The sequence below is a fragment of the Terrapene carolina genome, unplaced genomic scaffold, assembly GCF_002925995.2.
Source record: "Terrapene carolina triunguis isolate 2854851 unplaced genomic scaffold, T_m_triunguis-2.0 Scaffold66, whole genome shotgun sequence".
Lineage (NCBI taxonomy): Eukaryota > Metazoa > Chordata > Testudines > Emydidae > Terrapene > Terrapene triunguis.
Genome location: NW_020664417.1, coordinates 5,023,788 through 5,047,306, shown reverse-complemented (window position 1 = coordinate 5,047,306; position 23,519 = coordinate 5,023,788). Strand labels below are relative to the sequence as shown.

Sequence of the window (23,519 nt, the reverse complement as noted above, 5' to 3'; positions counted from 1 at the left end):
AGCAGCCATAACTTACTGGAAGACAATTGGCATTTACATTGGAAAGGGTGAAGCCAAAATTGCTCATCTGACTTAATTTTGCAGCAGTTTGGAAAAATATATTGATTTCAACTGAGAAATATGTCAAACCCCCTAAGAGCAAATGGTAAGTCCTACAATATTACAAAAATAATAAAATGAGAATTCTAAACAGGAAATCATATTAACAATTGATTTCGAACACCTAAATTCCAAGCTTGGAGATAATTTTATATTAAGCTATATTCCAGGTAAGAGAATTCTCTTCTCAATTCATGGAAGAGACCTGCGCCCTAAAATGAGAAAATTATCAGAGCTCAGTAAATTTCAAGCAAGATCTTATTTCTAAAAAGCTATTAGTACCAGCTCAGTTATTTTCAGTGTGAAGTATAGATAATTAGAACTAGGAATGAAGAAAGAGCAATGTAATTGAATTGGGATTCATCATCATATACAAAAATGGATCATTTGAATACAAGTAAAATATAGTATTATGGCTGTATATGATTTCTCCATGCAAGATACAAATACTGACTAACTGAAGGACTAAAATAGAACCTTACTCTCATACTTTATCTTTCTGTCAGTTCCTAAGCCACTTGGCAATGAATTTTAATGCCATGCTACTCTGACTGATGCTGCTGACCATCTGGACTGGCCTCTCCTTACCTTATAATAAGAGAATAAGTAGAGGAGAGTTTTGGGAGAAATCTATGTGGAGAAAAGATAAAAAAGCTCTGGGGGAGATTTAGGCAAGAATTAAAAAGTAAAGAATGGAAAGAAGTTATGAGCAAGCTTACAAGGAAAGATACAACATAAGACAGAAACTGAAGCAAGCAATAAAATTAAATATCATGAACTCAGAGATCCACAAAGAAGGTGGATGTTGGGAGGAAACACAGTAACAGTGGTTAAAAGCCAGGGATAATGAGGCAAATGCTCAAATTCACTGCTCTCTCTCAGACTTTGAGCCTATTAATAGACTCTTTTTTCACTGTTTCCAGCTCATTTTGTTTTGATGGTTTTTTTTTTTTTTTTAATATCTAAACTCTGAGGAAGAGAGAAGTGAGATAACAATCTTCTGGAAGGTGGGAGAGAAATCTACGTACCTCTAGATCTGACATTGCAACCTTCCAGAGATAGTCATAGACCTCTGACTGAAAACTGGGATAATTCAACTTGTTACTCTTGAAATTTTAAATCAAAGTTGAAGACACTAAAAACTGGAATTCAGGTAATTCCACGCCACAGTAGTTTTCGGTGGACTGCAGTAGTAGAGCACAGTAATGTCTGGTATTTTGACTAATCCAATGATTGTAAACAGCTGCTTGGGATCATGACGAATAAATTAATTAAAGAAATTATCACACTTCAAAGTATTACTTTCAAGGCAAGCTGCACGGTAATGAAGAGTATTCTTGGAAGGATGTAACATGGATGAACTGGTGAGTAAATTGAGTAGTATAAAATTTTCTATTGAATTTTGAATACTGCAGAGTATAACTATAGCTAGTTGTACTAGTAACATAATTATTAATTTTTAAAAACAACTAAGCTTCTTTACAGCATTGTATGTTATCTGTTCAAGGAAGAGGAGGAGTAGGTGGTATTAGGCCATTACTGTGCTCTGTGAGATATATGTTGAGAACCATTTAACAGGAAATCTCTGAGAAGGCAGCTTTAAGAGCAGTTAGAATTCATGAATTGCACATGTGCTTCTGTAGTCAGGTTTCTTTGCAGCAAATATTTAGACATTTATGACCATTTTGAGGTTCAGCTAATGCACAGATCTAGAGCTAGTAGATCATATGATGTGGAGGGAAAAAGATATCAAAGTTATAGTTTAAAAGGATATTCTACAAGTACCTGATGGGATGGGTGGGGGTTGGGGCAGAAGTAAGGTATTAGTCTTGCTGTGGGTAGTATTAGATAAAGGAGATGTGGCAGTATCTTTCATACCATACAACTTGGACTCTTTGGAAAGGGTTCTTGGCAAAGAGGATCCCCGGGAGGCATTTGGCGATTCAGTCTTCAAAGTCTTAGAGTTGTAGTGTAACTGAAATGAAAAAAATAATCCATTTACTTCACAGAAGTAGCATTCTCACTGAATCTCTGCACAGTTCAGTTTTCTCCAAATGTTCTTTGCATTTTTTTTAAATTGCATGATCTTAAAACAAACATATTATATTTAAAACATTGGAATCAATAATCTTTATCTACAAAGAGTCATAATTTTTTGTAAGCAAAATAAATTAAGAAACCTCACCCACAAAACAAAATTAAATCATAAACATACTGAGCAACAACAGGCAATATTTTTTAGCATATAGGACACAAATCTCTAATAGTTGTGACAGACTCTCTCACCAAGAGCTGCTGCTCTCCTCTTGATACATACACATTCCCTGGCCAATGACTACTTTATTCCCTCGTACAGTTGTGGGTTTTTGGTTTTTTTGTACAGACTATCCACACTACTACATATCATCTTGCCCAGATCACTTACCTCTCTTCTTAAAGTAATTCAAAGGTTTCATGTTCTACACACAAATATCCTATAGATGTGGGTAAGCAAAATCTAGTCTTATTCAGTGGATGGCACTAGGAGCCAGAGCAGAAACTGCAAATGATGCTTGTGTATCCCTAAAGCCACCTAAAAGCTACAGTAGGGAACTGGGCCATGTCTGGTATCCCTGAAGATTTCTTGTGGTTCTGGAAGGGGAAGTCCAATCACCGTGAGTAGCTCCCCACTTCTTAAAGATCTACAGCAGATGACGTCGTCATAAATAATTACCTTTATGAAAGATGATCACTTGCAGAAAAGGAAGACCACATCCTCCACCTATGCCCCACCCTGCATTCACTGACTATTGCATTTTCACATGCACTAAAGGCACAGAGAAGACTTCTCAATACATGCAATCCATACCACCTATCAGAAAGCAGAAGCAAACAAGCCAAATGTCTGGCTTTAACTTAAGCAACCTTTTCTTTTAAATGGGACTAATTGGCTTTTTAAAGTCTACGTAATACCACATACTATTTGATATACAGGATCACACACTGGAACAAAGCTAAACATTTTTCCTATGTTACAACTAAGATCTCTCTTTTTTTTTTTTTTTTTTTTTTTAAAGTGGGAGGAGTGAAATGTAGTTGATATCCTATGGATTTGAATCTCCTTCCAAAACATCAGATTAGAGAAATTATTATTTGTGGCAAAACTGAGTCAGAAGGTCAAGTTTTGTTATGGACACGTAGCGATGCCAGAAGTGCTATTGGAACTCTCGAATTCATGGCTCCTAGTCTTGTGCCTAGATAACACTTCTCATTATAATACTTATTATGCTCTATTAAGAATATAGAATATATCAGCCATACACATGTACCATACACAACTCCAAAATGTTGCTAACATGTACCAGAAGTAGCGTGCAGTAAGTACAACATATATTTCCCATGTAAGAAACAGCAGGTATCACACTTGATATCTGCACTATATAAACTGCATGCCATAATGATAAAAGATGATCTAAAGGAAGCCATGTATTTGTTTCTAGTCAATTCTAATTGGAGAGGAAAAATGTTTCCTAGTCCCATAATTTTTACCTTTACATCTACACCAGGAATGTAAAATACTGTAGTTTCCAGGTCACTAGGCTTTGTCTGTAGAGATGACGGCACTTTCTTGCCAGCAAGTAAGTGAGTAGTAGATGCATAGTTAGTTTGAAATTTCTTCTTTTTTGAAGGAGACTCTTGATCTAAACTTCTGGAACTCCGATCATAACTCCTACAGATAAATAACAATATACAACCTGTCTTAGTACAGACCTAATACTCCAAAACAAATATGTTTTTCAATATTTAAAATTTAGGGGATTTTCTTTTTAAAAATTACATTGTAATTTCACGATGAATAGTAGAAGCATTTCCACCCCTTTTAGTTGTTCTTTGCCCATCAGACCTCTATTCCCCTGGCCTTTTATTTCCCTTTGGCCTTTTCCCATCCCCCTCTGCTTTTGCCAAAATATATTATTAGTGTTATTTGCAGATTTTAAAGTTAAAACCAACTTTTTTTAAAAATGACAAAAAGTAGTAAAGTGTCCCTTGCCTTCATTCTCAAGTTTATCTATCGCAGATGATGAATTCACAGTGCAGGTAACATTTGTGGATTTTTCACTGTTTCTGCTCTCCCCTTATGATTTCCTCCCCCTGCATACCAAATTCCATTTACACAAGTGACACAGCAAAATAATAATAAAGCAATATGAAAACCAAAACAAAATATAGCTCTCATTAAAGAAAAAAATATTTCTACTCTGTCCCATGTCCATTTTAAAGTCATTCAGAAATTCAACAGTATAATCATATTTCCTTATATACACTTCTTCAGAAATGCCCCCACTGCTGTATGTTGGGAGGTTACTCAAATATGTGATATCACTACATTAAAGTGTCACAGGATTGCCTAAAGTGTGACAGCCACAGCCTGATATTCAGCTGCAGGTTCCTCCCTTTAGAGATTATAGGAGGAAAGGGGAAAAAAAAGATCTGTTACTACATACAAATCCTTGCATGATTTAAAATATGGGAAAGGTAAGAATGACGTTACAAATCCTAAGAGTTCAGTTTTGCTAAAAGCTAGGTTATCATTAACACTGTGTTAAAGTTCAAAGAAGAAATTAAAAGTAAAGGTGTATTTGGTTAAGAATGAATAACAAAAACAGAGGCTACTCGCTGTCAAAGCATATCTGCAGAATGGAGAGAAGGGTTTAAAAAACCAGAGGAAATCGTGTCCCACTGAAGTCAATGGCAAAGCTCCAACTGTTTTCAGTGGAGTCAGGATTTCACTTCAAGTTGTACAAATACATTTATTTGTACAGTGAACATTATCTCAAGGATAGTGAGTAAAATGAAAAAATGTTGGAACTGAATATCAAGAGAACACAGCATTAGCCCAGTATGGATCAACTCAGCAGTGTATTTCAAAATTTTTGAGACAGTGCATTCAGGCATTTATTTGGAGAGTAAAAAAGGAATCCAGGTGCTTTAAAAGCTTAAAATCTCCAATTATAAAAAGGATGGGTAAGAAGGAAACAGGTGTACACTCATTTCTTGGTGTCAGGCTAATTAGACTCAAGCCTTTGTGGAAGCAGACTTTCATGCTTTCCCAGAACAAAGACTATAATTCAATCATAATTAAATTTATTGCATGCTATGGCAACATGTGGTGGTGATACAAATTACTGACCACTAACTGGCTAAAAATGGTGGGAATTATTATAGTTTCTATGCTTTTCAAATGAGTCAATGTCCAGTTACCATTGAGTATTGTGTGATGTACTGGCAGGATCCCAACTGATGTAAATCAGTAAGTTGTCTTATATATGACTAAATAAATGTAAAATACAGAAAGACTGGCACAATACAGTAATATACTCTTTTCTAATATGATTTAGTAATATTACTGTCTTTCAATAGGTTTTTTACCTTCTTAAGCTGATTTCATCATGCTCTTGCTGAAGCGTTGTTGGATGCAGCACACATTTTCCACAATCAATTTCAACTCTGATATCAAGTTCAAAGTCAATATTTCTCTCTGTGGTTGTGCCAGTCACATTTCTGTTACCAGGAGTTGTCGGCCAGCGGTCAGTAAACAGTTGGTGAACTGCAGCAAAGCCTGTTGCTTTCTTGCGAGTGGTATTCCTGCAGAAAGAACAATTACTTGTTAGATATTAGCACTGTGACAAGATTCCTTCCAAGGTTATCTACTAATGTATTTGCTGACAAGTCAGTTACCCACTATATATAACATTTTAAGAAGTTTTCTGTAAGAAGCATCATATGGTAAATTTTCATAGGTGCACACTGCTATCTTGGTCCATGTTCCACTAAGGTATTATTAAATATTTAGCAACAGAGAGTCCTGTGGCACCTTTAAGACTATCTGTTAGTCTTAAAGGTGCCACAGGACTCTCTGTTGCTTTTTACAGATCCAGACTAACATGGCTACCCCTCTGATACTTGACACCATGCATGGCACTGCATTTAGCCGTATGGAATGGAAATCTATCAACCTCATGAAGAAACTTGCACAAGTACAGACAGATATCATCTTCCTTCACCTGTTAGTCTTAAAGGTGCTACAGGACTCTCTGTTGCTTTTTACAGATCCAGACTAACACGGCTACCCCTCTGATATAAGACGGTTACTCACCGTTGTAACTGTTGTTCTTCGAGATGTGTTGCTCATATCCATTCCAGTAGGTGTGTGTGCGCGCCGCGTGCACGATCGTCGGAAGATTTTTACCCTAGCAACACCCGGTGGGTCGGCTGTGGAGCCCCCTAGAGTGGCGCCGTTATGGCGCTGGATATATACCCCAGCCGACCCAGCGCCCCCTCAGTTCCTTCTTGCCGGCTACTCCGACAGTGGGGAAGGAGGGCGGGTTTGGAATGGATATGAGCAACACATCTCGAAGAACAACAGTTACAACGGTGAGTAACCGTCTTTTCTTCTTCGAGTGCTTGCTCATATCCATTCCAGTAGGTGACTCCCAAGCCCCACCTAGGTGGCGGGGTCGGAGTGAGACATTGCTGTGTGCAGAACCGCTGACCCGAAAGCAGCATCGTCTCTGGATTGTTGCACCAGCGCATAGTGAGTAGCAAATGTGTGGACCGATGACCACACTGCAGCTCTACAAATGTCCTGGATCGGTACTTGAGCCAGGAAGGCAGTCGAGGAGGCCTGGGCCCTCGTGGAATGAGCAGTGAGGTGTGGCGTCGGTACACCGGCCAGGTCGTAGCAAGCACGAATGCAGGAAGTAATCCAAAAGGACAGGCACTGTGAAGAGACCGGTGATCCTTTCATCCGGTCGGCCACCGCAACGAAGAGTTGCGTCGTTTTCCTAAATGGCTTTGTCCGGTCAATATAGAAAGCCAGGGCCCTGCGAACGTCCAAAGAATGTAAACGCTGGTCTTGACGAGTAGCGTGCGGTTTCGGATGGAAGACCGGGAGAAATATATCTTGGTTTACGTGGAAAGGTGACACCACCTTCGGAAGAAAGGCAGGATGGGGGCGAAGCTGCACCTTGTCCTTGTGGAACACCGTATAAGGGGGCTCGGATGTCAGCGCCCTGAGTTCCGAGACGCGTCGTGCTGAGGTGATGGCTACGAGGAAGGCTGTCTTCCAGGACAAGTACAGGAGTGAGCAGGTCGCCAATGGTTCAAACGGAGGCCCTGTGAGCCTGGAGAGGACGAGGTTGAGGTTCCACGTCGGAACCGGCTGTCGTTGCTGTGGGTACAGCCGGTCTAAGCCCTTGAGGAATCTAACGACCATCGGGTTAGAGAAGACCGAGGACGTGAGTTCTCCTGGGTGGAAAGCGGAAATAGCGGCGAGGTGAACCTTGATTGAGAATGTCGCCAAGCCTTGCTGTCTTAGGGACAGGAGGTATTCCAGTATCAAGGGGATAGGAGCCTGCGAGGGAGACGTAGCTCATTGCTCACACCAACAGGAGAACCTCTTCCACTTGGCTAAATAAGTGGTCCGCGTAGAGGGCTTTCTACTTCCCAGCAGGACCTGTTGGACAGCCTGCGAGCATTGCCGCTCTGAGCGACTCAACCATGAAGCATCCACGCCGTGAGGTGGAGCGACTGCAGGTCGGGGTGATACAGCCGGCCGTGGTCCTGAGAGATGAGATCCGGGCTCAAGGGGAGCGTGATCGGTCTCTGTACTGACAGTTCCAGCAGTGTGGTGTACCAGTGCTGTCTCGGCCAAGCGGGAGCGACTAGAATTACCCGTGCATGGTCCCTGCGGATCTTGAGCAGCACCCTGTGGACCAGCGGGAATGGAGGAAAGGCGTAGAACAGATGGTCTTTCCACGTTAGAAGGAAGGCGTCCGACAGAGAGCCCGGGGCTCGCCCGTGTAGGGAGCAGAAAGCCTGGCACTTCCTGTTGGCCCGAGATGCGAACAGGTCGATCTGGGGAAACCCCCACCTTTGGAAGACGGAATAGATGATGTCCGGGCGAATCGACCACTCGTGCGTCTGGAAGGACCTGCTGAGACGGTCCACCAGCGTATTCTGGACTCCAGGCAGGAATGACGCCGTGAGATGAATCGAGTGGGCGATGCAGAAGTCCCACAGGCGAATGGCCTCTTGGCATAGGGGAGATGAGCGAGCTCCGCCTTGCTTGTTGATGTAAAACATGGCCGTGGTGTTGTCGGTGAGAATCAGCACGCAACGGCCCTGTAGGAAGTTGAGGAAAGCCTGGCAAGCCAGGCGCACCGCCATCAGCTCTCGGACGTTGATGTGCAGGGCTAGTTGGGACGCGGACCACAGGCCTTGGGTATGGTGCTCCCCCAGGTGAGCGCCCCAGCCTAGAGATGAAGCGTCCGTAACTAGGTGGAGGGAGGGCTGTGGGGCGTGAAAGGGCACTCCTGCACAGACCGCAGTGCGATCCATCCACCAGGCGAGAGAGGCCAAGACCGAGGCCGGAACCGTGACCACCATGTTCAGGTCGTCTCGATGAGGACGGTAGACCGATGACACCCAAGCCTGCAGTGGGCGAAGTCGCAGTCTGGCGTGCCTGGTTACGTATGTACACGAGGCCATGTGGCCCAAAAGGACAAGGCATGTTCTTATGGTGGTAATTGGAAAGGCCCTGAGTCCTTGAATGACGCTTAAGATGGTATGAAATCGGCTGTCTGGCAGGATGGCTCGGGCACGTCTGGAGTCCAGGATTGCTCCAATGAACTCTATCCTCTGAGTTGGTACTAGAGTGGACTTCTCTCTGTTGAGTAGAATGCCCAGCTCGTGGAAGGTGTGCGTCACTATGCGGACATGAGCCTGCACTTGGTCTCTGGTGCGGCCGCGTACGAGCCAGTCGTCCAAGTACGGGAACAGTTGTATCCCTTGTCGACGAAGGAAGGCCGCGACGACTGCCAGACACTTTGTGAACACCCTGGGAGCCGAGGACAAGCCGAAGGGAAGGACTGCGAATTGGTAGTGCACCCTGTTTACCACAAATCGCAGGAAACGTCTGTGGGGCGGATAAATTGCTATGTGGAAATAAGCGTCCTTCATGTCGAGGGCGGCGAACCAGTCTCCAGGATCCAGTGAAGGGATGATGGTCCCCAATGACACCATGCGGAACTTCAACTTTACTATGAATCTGTTGAGTCCGCGCAAGTCTAAGATGGGCCGTAGACCCCCTTTTGACTTGGGTATCAGGAAGTAGCGGGAGTAAAACCCCCTGCCCCTTAGCTCCGATGGAACCTCCTCTATGGCCCCCATAGCGAGGAGCCCAAAAACCTCCTGTGTAAGGAGTTGCTCGTGAGAAGGGTCCCTGAAGAGGGACGGGGAGGGGGAGTGGGGGGGGGTCGAGGAAAACTGGAGGGCGTATCCCCTCTCCACCGTGCGAAGGACCCAACGGTCCGAGGTTATACGGGACCAAGCACGGTGGAAGCGGGAGAGGCGATCCCGGAAGGGGGGAGTTGGATCCTGGGTACCGGTCGTGGTGCCGTCCTCAACCGCACCTTCAAAAGGTTTGCCTAGGCCCTGAAGGTGGTCTAGGCTGGCCCTGGTTCTGACCGGGTTGAGGGCCGGTCGACCTTCGCCTACCACCTCGACCCCGCCTCCTAGCAAAGTCCTGTCTTGGACGAGGCGGGGGAGGGTAGAATCGCTGAGGCTGGGGCCTGAAGGGTCTGCGCTGAGGCCCTGGGACATGCATCCCCAGGGAGCGCATCATTGTCCGAGAGTCTTTAAGATTTTGGAGCCTCGAGTCTGTTTTCTCCAAAAAGAGGCCCTGGCCCTCAAACGGTAGGTCCTGCAGGGTCTGCTGCAGTTCAGGTGGCAAGCCTGACACCTGGAGCCAGGAGATTCGGCGCATTGCTATCCCCGACGCCAGGGTCCTAGCGGCCGAGTCCGCTATATCAAGGGACGCCTGCAGGGAGGTGCATGCCACCCGCTTGCCCTCCTCTACCAAGGCCCCGAACTCTTCCCTCGATTCCTGGGGAACCAGCTCTCTAAATTTCCCCATCGAGGACCACATATTAAATCCGTAGCGGCTCAGGAGCGCCTGCTGGTTCGCTGCCCGCAGTTGCAGTCCGCCAGCCGAATAGACCTTGCGTCCGAACAAATCGAAGCGCTTAGCGTCCTTCGATTTGGGCGCAGCAGCCTGCTGGCCATGGCGCTCCCGTGCATTGACTGATGAAACCACCAGTGAGCACGGTTGGGGGTGAGTGTACAAGTACTCATGTTCCTTGGAGGGCACAAAGTACTTCCTCTCAACCCCTCTGGCAGTGGGCGGAATAGAGGCCGGGGTTTGCCAGATGGTGGTGGCGTTCGCCTGGATAGTGCGGATCAGCGGTAATGCCACCCTGGATGGAGCATCCGCTGAAATGATCTGCACGATGGGATCATGGACCTCCGCAATCTCCTCCACCTGGAGGTCCATATTGCGAGCCATGCGGCGCAGCAGGTCCTGGTGGGCCCGAAGGTCTATAGGAGGCGGCCCAATGGCGGATGTGCCCGCTACGGCCTCATCAGGCGAGGACGAGGAGGATGCCCCCGGTGGCAAGGGGTCCAATGGTTGGTCCTGCTCCAGGTGTTCCTGGAGTTGGGCATCGCCTGCCCCCAGGTCCAGGGCCTCTGCTGGTGCGGGCACTGGCGCCTCCACGTCCCTTGGAGGAGGGCGGGAGATGGTGGACTCTGGGGCCCTAGGCTCCGAACGGCCCGAGGGGGAGGCAGATAGCGGAGCTCCTTGTGCCTGATGGTAGGCCCAAGGAGTCCAGAAGGACCAATGCGCAGGCCCTTGCATAGGGTCGTCGGTCTCCTGCAGGTGGCCGGCCTCCACTGCCTCAGATGATCGCGACGCCGATCTCGACGGCCACAGCGGTGCCGAACCCGACGCCGTCGGTACCGGATGGTACGGTGCCGATCGGTGCCGGCCGTAAGGCGATCTGCCCCTGTGCGGTGCCGGAGAGCGGTGCCGGGATCTGGATCAGTGCCGGTAGTCCCTCCGGTGCCGGGATCCCAATCTGGAACGGGACGACGATCTGGAGGAGGCGTGGTACCGGGAGCGGCCTCTCGAGCCCGAGTGGCGCTCATACCGGTGCTGGGAGCTGCGTCTCGAGCCCGATCGGTGCCGGTCGTCGCGACGGTGCCGGGATGTTGAACGGCGTCGCGAAGAGGACCTGGGCCGCGAGTACGACCGGTGCCGAGGTGATATTCGGCGCCGGGACTCAGAGCGGCGTCGGGACCTGCTCCGGGATCTGGAGCGGTGCCGAGAGACTCGTGCTGGCGACGGTGGGCGCACCAGGGCAGGCTTTCCTCTGGACTGCAGCACGCGTGGAGCCACCGGTGCCGGGAGTTGTGACGGCGCCGGCTCCGTGAGGGCGATCAGGTCTCTCGCCGTAGCGAAGGTCTCCGGGGTGGAAGGGAGACAAGGTTCCACCACCAGCCTTGGTGGTGAAACAGTCCGCACCGGACTCAACGGCCTCGGTGCCGGAGTCGACGGTGTGGCCGCCTGTCTTTGGCGGTCCAACTGCGGACGCGGCTCTACCCCCGGCACCGGGGGAGCCGGTATCTTTGCGGCAGCAACGTCCCGCGCCTTGCCGGCCTTCTTATGGCCCGGAGAAAGGGATCGGCGCCGAGGTTCTTTAGGCGGGCGCGGTGCCGACGTCGGTCGGTGCCGAGCAGTCTTTTCCGCCGCACCGGTTGGGCCCGCCGGGGCGCTGCGCACCGAAGCGCTCGGTGCCGGGACAGGGCGCGCCGAGGGAGGATCCGGACTCAGAGCCGCCTCCATCAGGAGCTGACGGAGTCTAAAGTCCCGCTCCTTTCTTGTCCTTGGCTTGAAGGCCTTGCAGATAGGGCACTTATCTGCTGGATGAGCCTCTCCAAGGCACTTCAAGCAGGAACTATGCGGGTCGCTGGTTGGCATATGCTTCCCGCAGGACGCGCACGGCTTAAAGCCAGGAGCCTTGGGCATGGGCCCGGCTGTGCGCCGGGGGGAAAAGGGGAAAAACACCCCCTAAACCCCCGATAACAATATACAACTATATATATACACTATACACTAACTAACTAACTTGAATAACTATCTATATAACTAACTATAACAATAACAATGAGAAGCTAGGGAGTGTGGAGATCAGCTAAGCCGCGCTCCACAGTTCCAACGACCGTCAGGGGCGGTAAGAAGGAACTGAGGGGGCGCTGGGTCGGCTGGGGTATATATCCAGCGCCATAACGGCGCCACTCTAGGGGGCTCCACAGCCGACCCACCGGGTGTTGCTAGGGTAAAAATCTTCCGACGATCGTGCACGCGGCGCGCACACACACCTACTGGAATGGATATGAGCAAGCACTCGAAGAAGAATAAATATTTACTTCATGGTTGATCTGAACTGGGCCCTGTAGACACAGACTATAGCTGTCTGAGGCAGGACTAAGACAACAAGCAACAAACGAAGGATATGGAAGAGGGAGACAATTAAATATAACACATTTTGTTATGTATATTATATTTTAATATACATCACCTCTCAACGTTGTTTATAATGCTGTTTATAATGCACGTTTAGCCCCTATACACACGCTTAGCCATGAGGTAAATTGCAGAACTATATGTTAAATAAGGTACAGTGTACCTTTGACCCACCTCACCTACCCTCTGCCCAATAACTGAGATTTATTCCAACATTCCAAAATCTGAGAGGCTTCCAAGAGCTGCCGTTAAAAAAAAAAAAAAAAAAAAAAAAAAAAGAAGTCAACTCAGACATTCCCTCCTCCCTACCCTGGAATTACACCTGCTGAAGCCAAGGACAGGCAACATTCAATCCTGGGTCAGCAAAAGCTATTCTAGACCTAAGACATGAACTTTAAAGACCATTTTCTCATGGCCCTAATGAAAATATTTTTAAACAAATTGCTTACTGTGGTTTTCTGTAAAAATAAGCCTTCTCTCTGTCATGGTCTTCTTCCTTCTCAGAGTCTTCACTGGTTGAAGATAAACTGTCATCCCGCCGTCCCTCTTCGGGCTGGAAGGGAATGCTTGGTGAGAAGACTACTGGAGTTTTGGGTGAACTGAATACTGAGCATGATCCTTCACTAGTGGATGAGTAATGGGATGGACCATCAATAGTTACTGACAAAAGGTCCAGTTCTGTCTCCTCTGGAAACTGATTGTGAAAAGACAAAAAGATATTAAAGTTCACAGTTACTGTCTTTACTACGCAAAAATTAAGATATCTTGGGGAAAACGCAGGAGTGCTTTTAAAAACTCTTAAAGCTCAGGTTCCTCATTTTGAACAGACAGAAGTGTCAGATTTAGGAATGTATGAAATGAATCATGTAACACAATAAATAAATGTATAGGTTTGGAGGAAAAACAGTACCATACATTTACCATTGACTTAGTGATTGAGTTGAATTTGTTAGCTAGATAATTAAACAAGCTCTGATCAAAACATACATTATGACAGGCCATCACTAGAAGAATGAACATTTAACTGAAAACAGATTTTAAAAGTAAAGAACATAGAACAGAAAGAATTATCCTGGCCACCTGTAAATTAGAGAAATGCACAGGAATCTGTTAGTGAATGAAAGGGCATGCAAAGTACTAGTACAGAATGTACAGTATTCTCTTATACATTATGCTCTTCTTTTTAGAAAGTTGGATAAAAGTGACTTGATGGGAAGAAACTTTAGGGTTACATTTCCAAAAAGTGGTTCCAACTGTTTTGGTGCACTTTGCATCAGCAAATACCCCCACACAAAGAGTTTTCAAGCACTAACACCTGTATATGCAGGGATAGAGTCTAAACAACTGTACATGGAGACGTTAGACTCTAACACATGGGCCATTCAAATGGGTGTTGAGTGGAAGATCCTTTGATAATTTGCTCCATGCTTTCATTATGGCCATTAACACATCTAACATCTGACTTAACACTACTTAATATTTGACAGTCTTTTCTAAGCTGTGGAAAATTGATAGAAATGGATATTACAAATGAATGGAACCTTTTGATACATTCTGTGTTAAATGTATATAAAAACTCTGCAAAGCACAATTCTGCCTTTCCTTTTGTTCTCAGAAATGAGCTGTTTAGACATCAACACTCTAAGGTGATCTGAAAAAGCATTCTAACTCAGAAACTTATAAAAGAAAAATAGAGGAAAGGTGGAAATGAAAAAGTTAGATGATTGTCTTCTAAAAGGTGTACTTAGTTTCTTCCATTCAATATGTCTAAAGTATCTTTTTAAAATTAAAAGGTTTTTTTACGTAGGTGAGTTGTCTGGGCACTAATTTTGACAAACTGTTATCCTGCTCCCTTTAAATAAGGTATCTTACACAACTGTACTAGATATAGGAATTTTAATATCAAATTATGATGCTTGATGGCCTCCCACCTTGGAATTATATTCCATCAGTGTTGATGCCTGCACTCTTGGGACACACTTGAAAAAGATTAAGATAATTGTGTGAGCACTGAGTCCTTCTCTACAGTACGCTCTGCATATAAGAATAGATCATGGCTTGCCTTATTGTAGTCTCTATAATTTAGATCAGCCTTCATCAGGGCCTTTTTAAATATGCAAACAAAATATGTCATTACTAGTTTTACAAAAAACTGCAAAATTTAAGCTACATATGGGAATGTAAGCATCCTTGAGAACTCAGTTTATCATGTCCACCTATAACTTTTCACATGTTTAAACTTACTTAAAATCTTTTTTTAAAAACTGATATACATTCTGCCTAGTGGAGTTTGAAAGAGAGATGAATAACTGAAGAGCAGCTGCCAGTGAGGTGAATTAGTGCTATGGCAAAGTATGTATTTTTTCTTTTTACAAGTACCTGAAAATACCCTTCCCCTGGACCGCTGGATTGTTGTGTAATCCCCAAAACTGTTTTATTCAACTTAATTAAAAATGAAAAAGAAAAAATAAAATTAAAACAGTTACCATAGCATGACTCATTCAAAACCAACAGCAATGACACATTTAGGAAGGATGGGGACGAGGGAATATTGCAACAAAAAACCTGATATTTGAATAATACATTTTAAACATACAGATGGACGTGTGTATCAGACTATAGCAAACTCAGAAAATGTTTATTTCATTAATAACCATTTCCAAAATGCTAAACAAGGCTGAACATACAAATTAGCATATGGCTATTGGGCATATCTGTTAAAAATAGCAATAACATGTTAACCATGTGTATTATTTTTGCACAAGATAGCTCTTGGTCTGAGGATACCTGGAAGTGAACTTGTTAAAAATATAAACTAATCTATTTAAAGAAGTAAGTGAAAATTCTTTAGTTTGATATTTCTATTAATAATTTCTGTGTTAAAATGGACACCACCAGACTTAATAATTATCAAGAGGGGTTGGCAATTCAAATCTTCGTAAGTATATTTAACTCAGGTATTTCCAAGGTGCTACCAGTCAACATGGTATTTAATCTACTATAGCATGGTATGCTAATTAAATTGATATGTAGGGTATGCCTTACAGGGTCCTGTATGTTGAAGGTTACTCTGGGTCCAGGAGATGCTGCATCTACACGGATTTCTGGGAGCTCTTCACTGTCTCCTAGTCGAGAGCTACAAGCAAAATATAACAGGAATAAATAAACTATTACAGTTTTGAATGTAATGCAGGATGTACTTGCCACGTAAAAGTTCAATAACTACACAAAAACTGTTGCACTAAAAATATAAAGCATCAGTCAATGCTTAATATTTTATAGAATTCAAATGGTATTAAATCAGTATTCAAGCATTTATGGCACATAAAAAGGAAAAAGATGAAGTTTCAAATGACTTTGGCCAGCAGTTCACTTAATTTTGCGGGGCTTTTTTTTGTTTTTTACTCTTTTCAAGCACAGGCCAAGAAGCAGAAAGACAGTTAAAAACATAAAATGTGTGTGACTTGTCACATGGAATGAAGTACAACTGGCAGATTATGCATATTCACAAAATACAGACAATTTTTCAAAACGAATGAAATCATTATGACATATTTACAGTGCAAATTTACAACTTCTCATTCACAATTAACAACTCACTAGCTTTTGAGAAAATCTTAAGCATTCCTTGATAGGCTAGCCAGCTGAATAAACTACATAACACATTTTATTAATCTTCCCAACAGAATTCCTAATTCTCTGAAGATGATTTTGTTAAAAGGTGAAGTGAAATGCTTTTTACCTGCCAGGATTTGAGTTAAGAGTCTTCACACTTGCACTCCTTCTACTGTGTAAGGTATCAGTAACGCTAACCAGTTCAGAAGAAACATTAACCTGTAAATCCTATAATCTTACAAGGCAAGTAAAAGAGGAATTCACTTTGATCCATTTTGTTTAAAGCCATTTGTAATTTGGAAGAGCTGTTCTCTGATATTTTGGGATCTCTATTAGTATTTTTTAAAGCTTCAATCTACCTTTAAAACTAATGCTCAAAATTTTCAACCAATTTGTCTTAACTTAAAAATGTCTATAATTGATGGAGAAGATGCTTATAATTCTAATAGCCAAGTTCCCTCTCCTGTTTTCTTTTTTTTAAATCTAGTACTGTACTTTATTGCTGATTAAAATGTAGCCACTAATTTTTTAAAATCCAAACCCTCCAACGTGTGCGTTTTCCCTCTGCTGGTTGTACAACAACATGCTTATTCACAAAGCAGCAGTGACACCAAGCAAAGTTGATGCACAATATTCTGCTATGAGAACTGCAACTTGCTGCTGCTGCTGTGAGCTTCAGAATACTTGGAAGAAGGAGAAAAGGAAATCATTTGCTGAAAGAAAAAGTTGCCTTCCCTCCACTAGTAGTTTAATCCTTTTTCTAATATGAGGTTGACAATGGAGTGTAAAAATTAAAGGGATAAATCGTGTCGTCTTTACTTATTAGCGTCCCCTGAAGTGCCTGCTGAGTAGAACCTTCAAATATGGGTCTTAAAAGTCCTACAAAATGACTACATAAGAAAGTGACACCTTTCTCCTCAACTGATTGGCTCCCTGAATGCATTCAGAGTAATATCTGATTATTTTACTACCTTAAGGTTTACTACTTCTTAACTCAGTCCTGCAGAGCAAATACAGCTCTGGAAGAAGGAGATGGAGTTTATTCTGTTTGTGAATCATCTCAAAATAGTTAGCCAAATTTAAATTGTAGAATCTTGGAGGCTGATGTGTGAGCCAGAAAGATCTCAATTTAATTTTCAGAATCCAGGTTCAGTTTCCAATACAGCAATTCAAACCCCACACTCTTTAGCTTCCAATAACTTCTGGTAAAGCTTTGCCTTTATAGATTTATGGATGCACTTAAATTTGATAGTTCAGCTGTGCATACTGACTATGAAGTGTAGAAGACCACAGACCTTATTAATTCTGTAAGATTTGAGCACTATGAATGTCCACAGTGAATATTTGTAATCATCAAACCTCCTGAGAAATGTACAGACATTAGTTCTCAGAAGACAGACAAAACAAATTTGGAATTTCTAAGTCAAGCTGCTTTAGAGACATGGTATGCCAAAAACAGATGCTTCACAAAAAGTAGGAAACTTCATTTGTCAAACCTCCCATCTCTCGAAAACATTTTCTCAAATCCACCCTAAAAAAAAAATATACCCATCACCTATGTCAAAAGACATCATGAAGCTCCACAATTAGACATTCTCCCTGTTGCCGTCTATTCTAACTTCATTACAGATCTCATCCTCCCACATGCATAGTCATTTGCCAAAAACACTCTACCTTGCCCTGTCCATTCTTTTTAGAGGTGGTCTTCCAGATGCTGAAATTGTTTTAGATCGGTTATAGCTGGGTTTGTAACCTAGGCCCCATTTGTCCTTCAGAGAAGCAGCCTAAACAAAAGAAAAATATATTTAAGATGTTGAGGACAAAAATAATGAAAATTATACATAAACATGGCAATGTGGAAAAATTCCACTACTTAAAACATTTTATTTTACAGCCATGCCAACAGTTATGAAAAAACGTTTACAAAATAATTTTATTTTGTAGCATGTGCTCAAGGCACCCCTCTGCAGGCCTTTGCCCAAATCTTCATTTTGACTGGTCTCTGGACAATTCACTCACCTTTCATACTAGCTGGCATTGGTACTTTCTTGCTGTCAGAAGAACAGGGTGACCCCCCTGCACCCAGTAGTTTGGGATCTGCCTACTTGAATAAAAGTCCTCTCTTCATGTGATATTGCTGCAACTGCAGTCAGCAGAGGAACATGAGCTAGAGCCTCCTCATTTAAGAAGAAGCTGCCAACAGAATACTCTCTGAGAGCGGTCCCTTGCTTTGGGATGGACTCATTTCTTGGTCCAGAATAGCTCAAATGTACTGATCTTCAGGGTCTGCTGCAAATACCCTTTTCCATGCTTTATGGCAGGCAGTGGGGCATGATAAGAGCAGGCATTTGTGGGCGAGTGAGGATACTGTTTGGGTTGGAGCTTTATTTCTGTTTGGGTATTTTCTCCTGCTTGCTGTTTTTATCTTTAATGATAGTGTATTTTTGATTAATAAAAAGGCATCTCAATTTAGGAATAAGCAATTTCTTTTAGCACACATTATAAACCTAATAAAATAAATCAGCCAAATGGAATATAACAGAGATTTTGCTCAGATACTCAAGCATGCTTATCATATCTGGATTCTTCTGGCACAGTAAGGCAATGTTTTAAGATTGCTACCACCTCTGAAAGCCTGAGTTTGAGTCTTGGCTAGTAAATGCTCCAGCATTGCATATTATTGCTTCCAAACCTCTGGAAGCCAATTCTTGTGTACATTTGCTGAACATAGATATATTTAAAAATATTAAAAACATCTATTTTAAAAAGTTAAAATAGAGCTATTAAAATAGTTTTTTCCTAAAGATTTGTCATAGGAAAACAAACAAACAAAAATCCACCTAATGCACAGTACCATTAAAATTCTGGTTTTCTATCTCCAGTAGGATAGAATAATCTGTTTTCCCAGAAAGTTAAACCATGTGTTTTATATATTTAACAGTCCTTTTACCTTTCTTTTTCAGTGTCTTTCTTTTATTTATTTTTAATATGTGGAAGAGAAACTTGTAAGCGAAAATCTTAAGAACTTGCCAAACAGCTTTAGAAAATTGCTCACCCTCATGCTGGACCTACGTAGTTTTTTACGGACGTCTCGGCGAATGTCATTCACAGCTACTGACTCTAATTGTTGATAGCGCTGAATTTCTTGGTTTATGGTTCCTTCACTTGCACCTAGTTTTCTGGGAACAAGTCAGGACAGTGAGTTTTCCAGATGGAATGAATAACTAGTGAAGTTAAACACTACTTTCACCCTTTCCTTTATCAACAAAATCTCTATACCAGGGGTTCTCAAACAGGGGGTCGGGACCCCTCAGGGGGTCGTGAGGTTATTACATGGGGGGTCACGAGCTGTCAGCCTCCACCCCAAATCCGGCTTTGCCTCCAACATTTATAATGGTGTTAAGTATATTAAAAAGAGTTTTTTAATTTAGAAGGGAGGGTCACACTCAGAGGCTTGCTATGTGAAAGGGGTCACCAGTACAAAAGTTTGAGAATCACGGCTCTATACTGTGTTCCTGTGACAATCTTAAAGCTTTTCAAACCATAACCCAATCAGCTTCTTGTTTTTCAGGAGTTATCTATCACCAATGCCATCTTTTCCATATATGGCTGTTGAGGGTCCACCATTATTTCACTATACAACTTTTGTCCATACTGTAACTTCTTTGCAAGTACCCATGATTTCAAGGTTTTTACCTCCCAGTCACACATTCAGGAAACAGAAAAAGGGGTGTGTAGCAAAATATACAAGATGTCAAACATTATATTGTGATGCCAACAGAGGTGGAAGAGGGATAGTTGCTAGAGAGCAGCTCCCTTTAAAAAGAAAGGCTCCTAAAGAGAGCAAAGATTCCCAGCTGGAACAAATCTGGATGAAAATTAGAATTTTTAAGTGTTTTCTATGTTCCTTAGTTCAAGAAAAGCAGGCGGGGAGTGGAAACCACTTGCTAGAGATGCCAGCAGGCAGGCTGAACTGGGGAAATTTCCAGGAGGAAAGAGCTTCCCACAATGGCAGACCAGACTGATCAGATCCCCTGAGTATGGAAGGCAGAAGAAGAAAATCTCCTGTAGGAATGACAAACTTGAACTTAAACAAGTTTAGAAAGGAAACTCACTAAGGTTATTTTAAAGAGAACAGGGTTTGTTGATGCTACAATACGTTGAGGACAGAAAGGTGCAAACATTAATTTTGGTCATCACAGTCACATGGCTACAAGCATTTCTTACCACATATTAACTATGAATGTTTGTATATCAAAGAGTTTGGTTACAACTAGCCTTTGATTGACTGCTGCTGGCAATCTTGCCTAAAGCTGAAATAATAAAGTATGTCCATTCTTCATTATAATTTAGCAATCAATCAGCAACAGGCATTCTTTATCACAGGTGATCCCACTTTTTACTATGATTGACCTTGCCTTCCAAATGCCAAAAATGCAAATAAAATGTTTTCATACAAAACTCATAGCTGACTCTTGCCATGAGCACTTTCAGGTGACATTTTTAATTTTCCCTTTGTGTGTGTTTTATGGAGTGTCTGAATTATTTATATAATAAAAATATATCATATAAAATCCATAAAATAGTTTATTTAGAGAGGTTTCTTCTTCCTGCAGTGAATGTGATCTCATTCCAACTTCAAAGCACTGTCACTCCAGCAAGTCACAATCATATAGCTGGTAACAGAAGTGCTACAAATCATGATGGAAATATGGTTTGCCATGATATTGGAACTGCTGACACATTGCCATCAATGTGAGGCAAAACCAGAAATGAAAGATGACTTGACACTCAGGAGAGCTTCCTGGGGATTTTAATGGCCACTTGTGCACCTGATTTTCTCTAGTAGAACCAGAATGATCAACGATTAAAAAAACATTTCCTCTTGCAGATTGTATAGTTCCACCAATGCTGAAGCAGTAGAGGTAAGAAAAGGGAAAGCCCAGTTTCAATTTGTTTTTCCCAAACTATGAGGGGAGATTAATAAGACTGGGACTTTTCAGCTTGGAGAGATGACTAATGGGGAGGGAGGGGAAGATGATAGAGATCTATAAAATCATGACTGGTGTGGAGAAAGTAAATAAGGAAGTGTTATTTATCCCTTAACATAAAACAAGAACCAGGAGTCACCCAATGCAATTAATAGGCAGCAGGTTTAAAACAAACATGAGAAAGTACTTCTTCACACAATGTACAGTCAATCTGTGGAACTCTTTGCCATAGATGTTGTGAAGGCCAAGACTATAACAGGGTTAAAAAAAGAACTAGATAAGTTCACGGAGGATAGGTCCTTCAATGGCTATTAGCCAGGATGGGCAGGGATGCAAAACCGTGGTCTGAAGTGTCCCTAGCCTCCGTTTGCCAGAAGCTGGGAATGGACGACAGGGGATGGATGACTTGATGATTACCTCTTCTGTTCATTCCCTCTGAAACACCTGACATTGGCCATTGTCAGAAGACAGGATACTGGGATAGATGGACCATTGGTCTGATCTAGTATAGCCTTTCTTATGTTCTTAACTATTGGGGGAGGGTTTTTTTGTTTTATTTTAAAACACAAGAAAAGCCAACTTACTTGAGATCATCAATTACTTTGGCTTGTTCATTCAGTTCCCTAATATCTACTAAACGTTTCACAAATTTTCTTCCTCTCTGCTCTCCAACTTGGCTACCAGATGCTCCCTGTCGCCGATAATCAACAGTTTCCTATTGAAAATAATATTTCATTAAATTCCTTGTTAAACATACAGAACCAATTTTAAGTCACAGGTACAATGAATTGTACACCCTAAATCAAAACACCGCATGCAAACATTATTTTTAAAAGTCAAAAGGCAGCTGATTTGAAATTTTCCAATGATTCAAGTCCCATCATTTGCTTAAAGACAAACATTAGCTGCTACATACATGTCCCCATGAGCAAGACCTGCCCGCTTTCAAATGTGAACTAGAATGAGTAGAGTCACACATCGCTGACCCCGACAGATACTCTACAGGAACGGAATATCGATGGTTTTGGGGGCTCAAACCCAACAGGTGATTTACAATCCGCTGCCCAAATGTTAACTTGTGTGCATCTCCACATAATGAAACTCCATCTGATTTCTAAATAATAAACAGGAATGTTAGTGTTTTAGGGCAGTTTTTCCCCAGAGCCAGTACAAGATTCTTGCAAAACTGCAATTGTTTAAAGAAATAATTGTTAAAAAAACTACTTAATATGAAACCAAAACACAAGTTGACACACAGTATTGGTTTTTGCTACTGAAAATGTAGTTCTTCTAGCTAGTTTGTAATGTTAGTATCTTCCATTGCTTGCTAGGATAATCAGAGTAACTGTAGCCAAAGTCTTTCAAAGCGGGTGCTTAAAGTTAGACACCTGAATGCGTACTACGGCATCTAATAGAAATGGTCTGCAAAAATCTCACAGCTGATTGAGCTAAAATTTCCCCACCCCATACACACACACACACACACACACACACTAATAGAAATGTTCTGAAGCTTACTGTTATGCCTAAATAATTTCACAAAATAAATTTAGACACTATTTTGGTTGATTCTCTTACTGCATGTATAGTGGGAGACATGGTATCAACTTCGTCCTCATCCGATAGGTCAGCTATGTTTACAGAATTGAGGTCAGCAATGTCATCAACATCTTCTTCTCCTGTCAGTGTTGTGAGGGTATTGCCCAAAGCATTTAATCTTTTCCCAATGTTAGGATCCATGTGGACATCAATACCGCACATCTTCCATAACACATTGAGAGTCCAGGTTCCAGCACTATTGCTTTCTGGTTAAAAGAGAAAATTTGCCTGATGATTTTTCTCTTCCTTGTAACCAGGTTTGTCATTGGATGTCATGTCTGCTTCTACAGCTTAGCAGATAGAACCAGACTTATCCATCATGGGGCGCTGCCTTGGCTCTGCCCACTTGTAAAAAGCCCCCAGTGAGACCTTTCCAGAACTGAAACACACTTTGAAAACAGTTAACAGATATATCTATTAAGTTTGTATTAAGATTTCTCTATTGAATATAAGGAAAATCTGATAGGCCACATGGAAAGTAAATTCTCCAGGGTGTGAAAGGCACAGTTAGCCACTAGAAGACAAACATGAAATATGAATTTCAATCTCTCTCTCTGAGCTAGGTTTACCATTTCCAACACAGGGATTCCAACAGCAGTGAAACCCGAAGGATGGGCACGTGAGAAAATAATTTTTAACTGTTCACAAATCAGACTCTTGGAATTACTCAAATCACAAAGATTTCAACGGTGCATTAAAGCCTGCACCTGCATCCTCTGAGTCTTGAACATATAATTTCTAGTGCCTACTGAATGGGTGAAATGGTTACCATGTTGGAGTTTTACATATTTCATCTTAAGAGGGAATAGAAG

The 23,519-nt window shown here is 42.6% G+C and overlaps 1 protein-coding gene across 1 annotated transcript in view; it reads right to left on the bottom strand.

Annotated features, from left to right (window-relative positions):
* KIAA1109 (KIAA1109 ortholog) overlaps positions 1–23,519 on the bottom strand; it is a 242,236-nt gene that overhangs the window by 31,640 nt on the left and 187,077 nt on the right. Inside the window, exons 61-69 of the mRNA XM_029910631.1 lie at positions 22,687–22,913; positions 21,693–21,823; positions 19,173–19,296; positions 17,792–17,901; positions 15,548–15,638; positions 12,952–13,196; positions 5,509–5,724; positions 3,628–3,808; positions 1,978–2,074 (exon numbers count right to left, since the gene is read on the bottom strand). Coding sequence (XP_029766491.1) covers positions 1,978–2,074; positions 3,628–3,808; positions 5,509–5,724; positions 12,952–13,196; positions 15,548–15,638; positions 17,792–17,901; positions 19,173–19,296; positions 21,693–21,823; positions 22,687–22,913 — 1,422 coding nt within the window. The remainder of the gene's footprint in view (positions 1–1,977; positions 2,075–3,627; positions 3,809–5,508; positions 5,725–12,951; positions 13,197–15,547; positions 15,639–17,791; positions 17,902–19,172; positions 19,297–21,692; positions 21,824–22,686; positions 22,914–23,519) is intronic.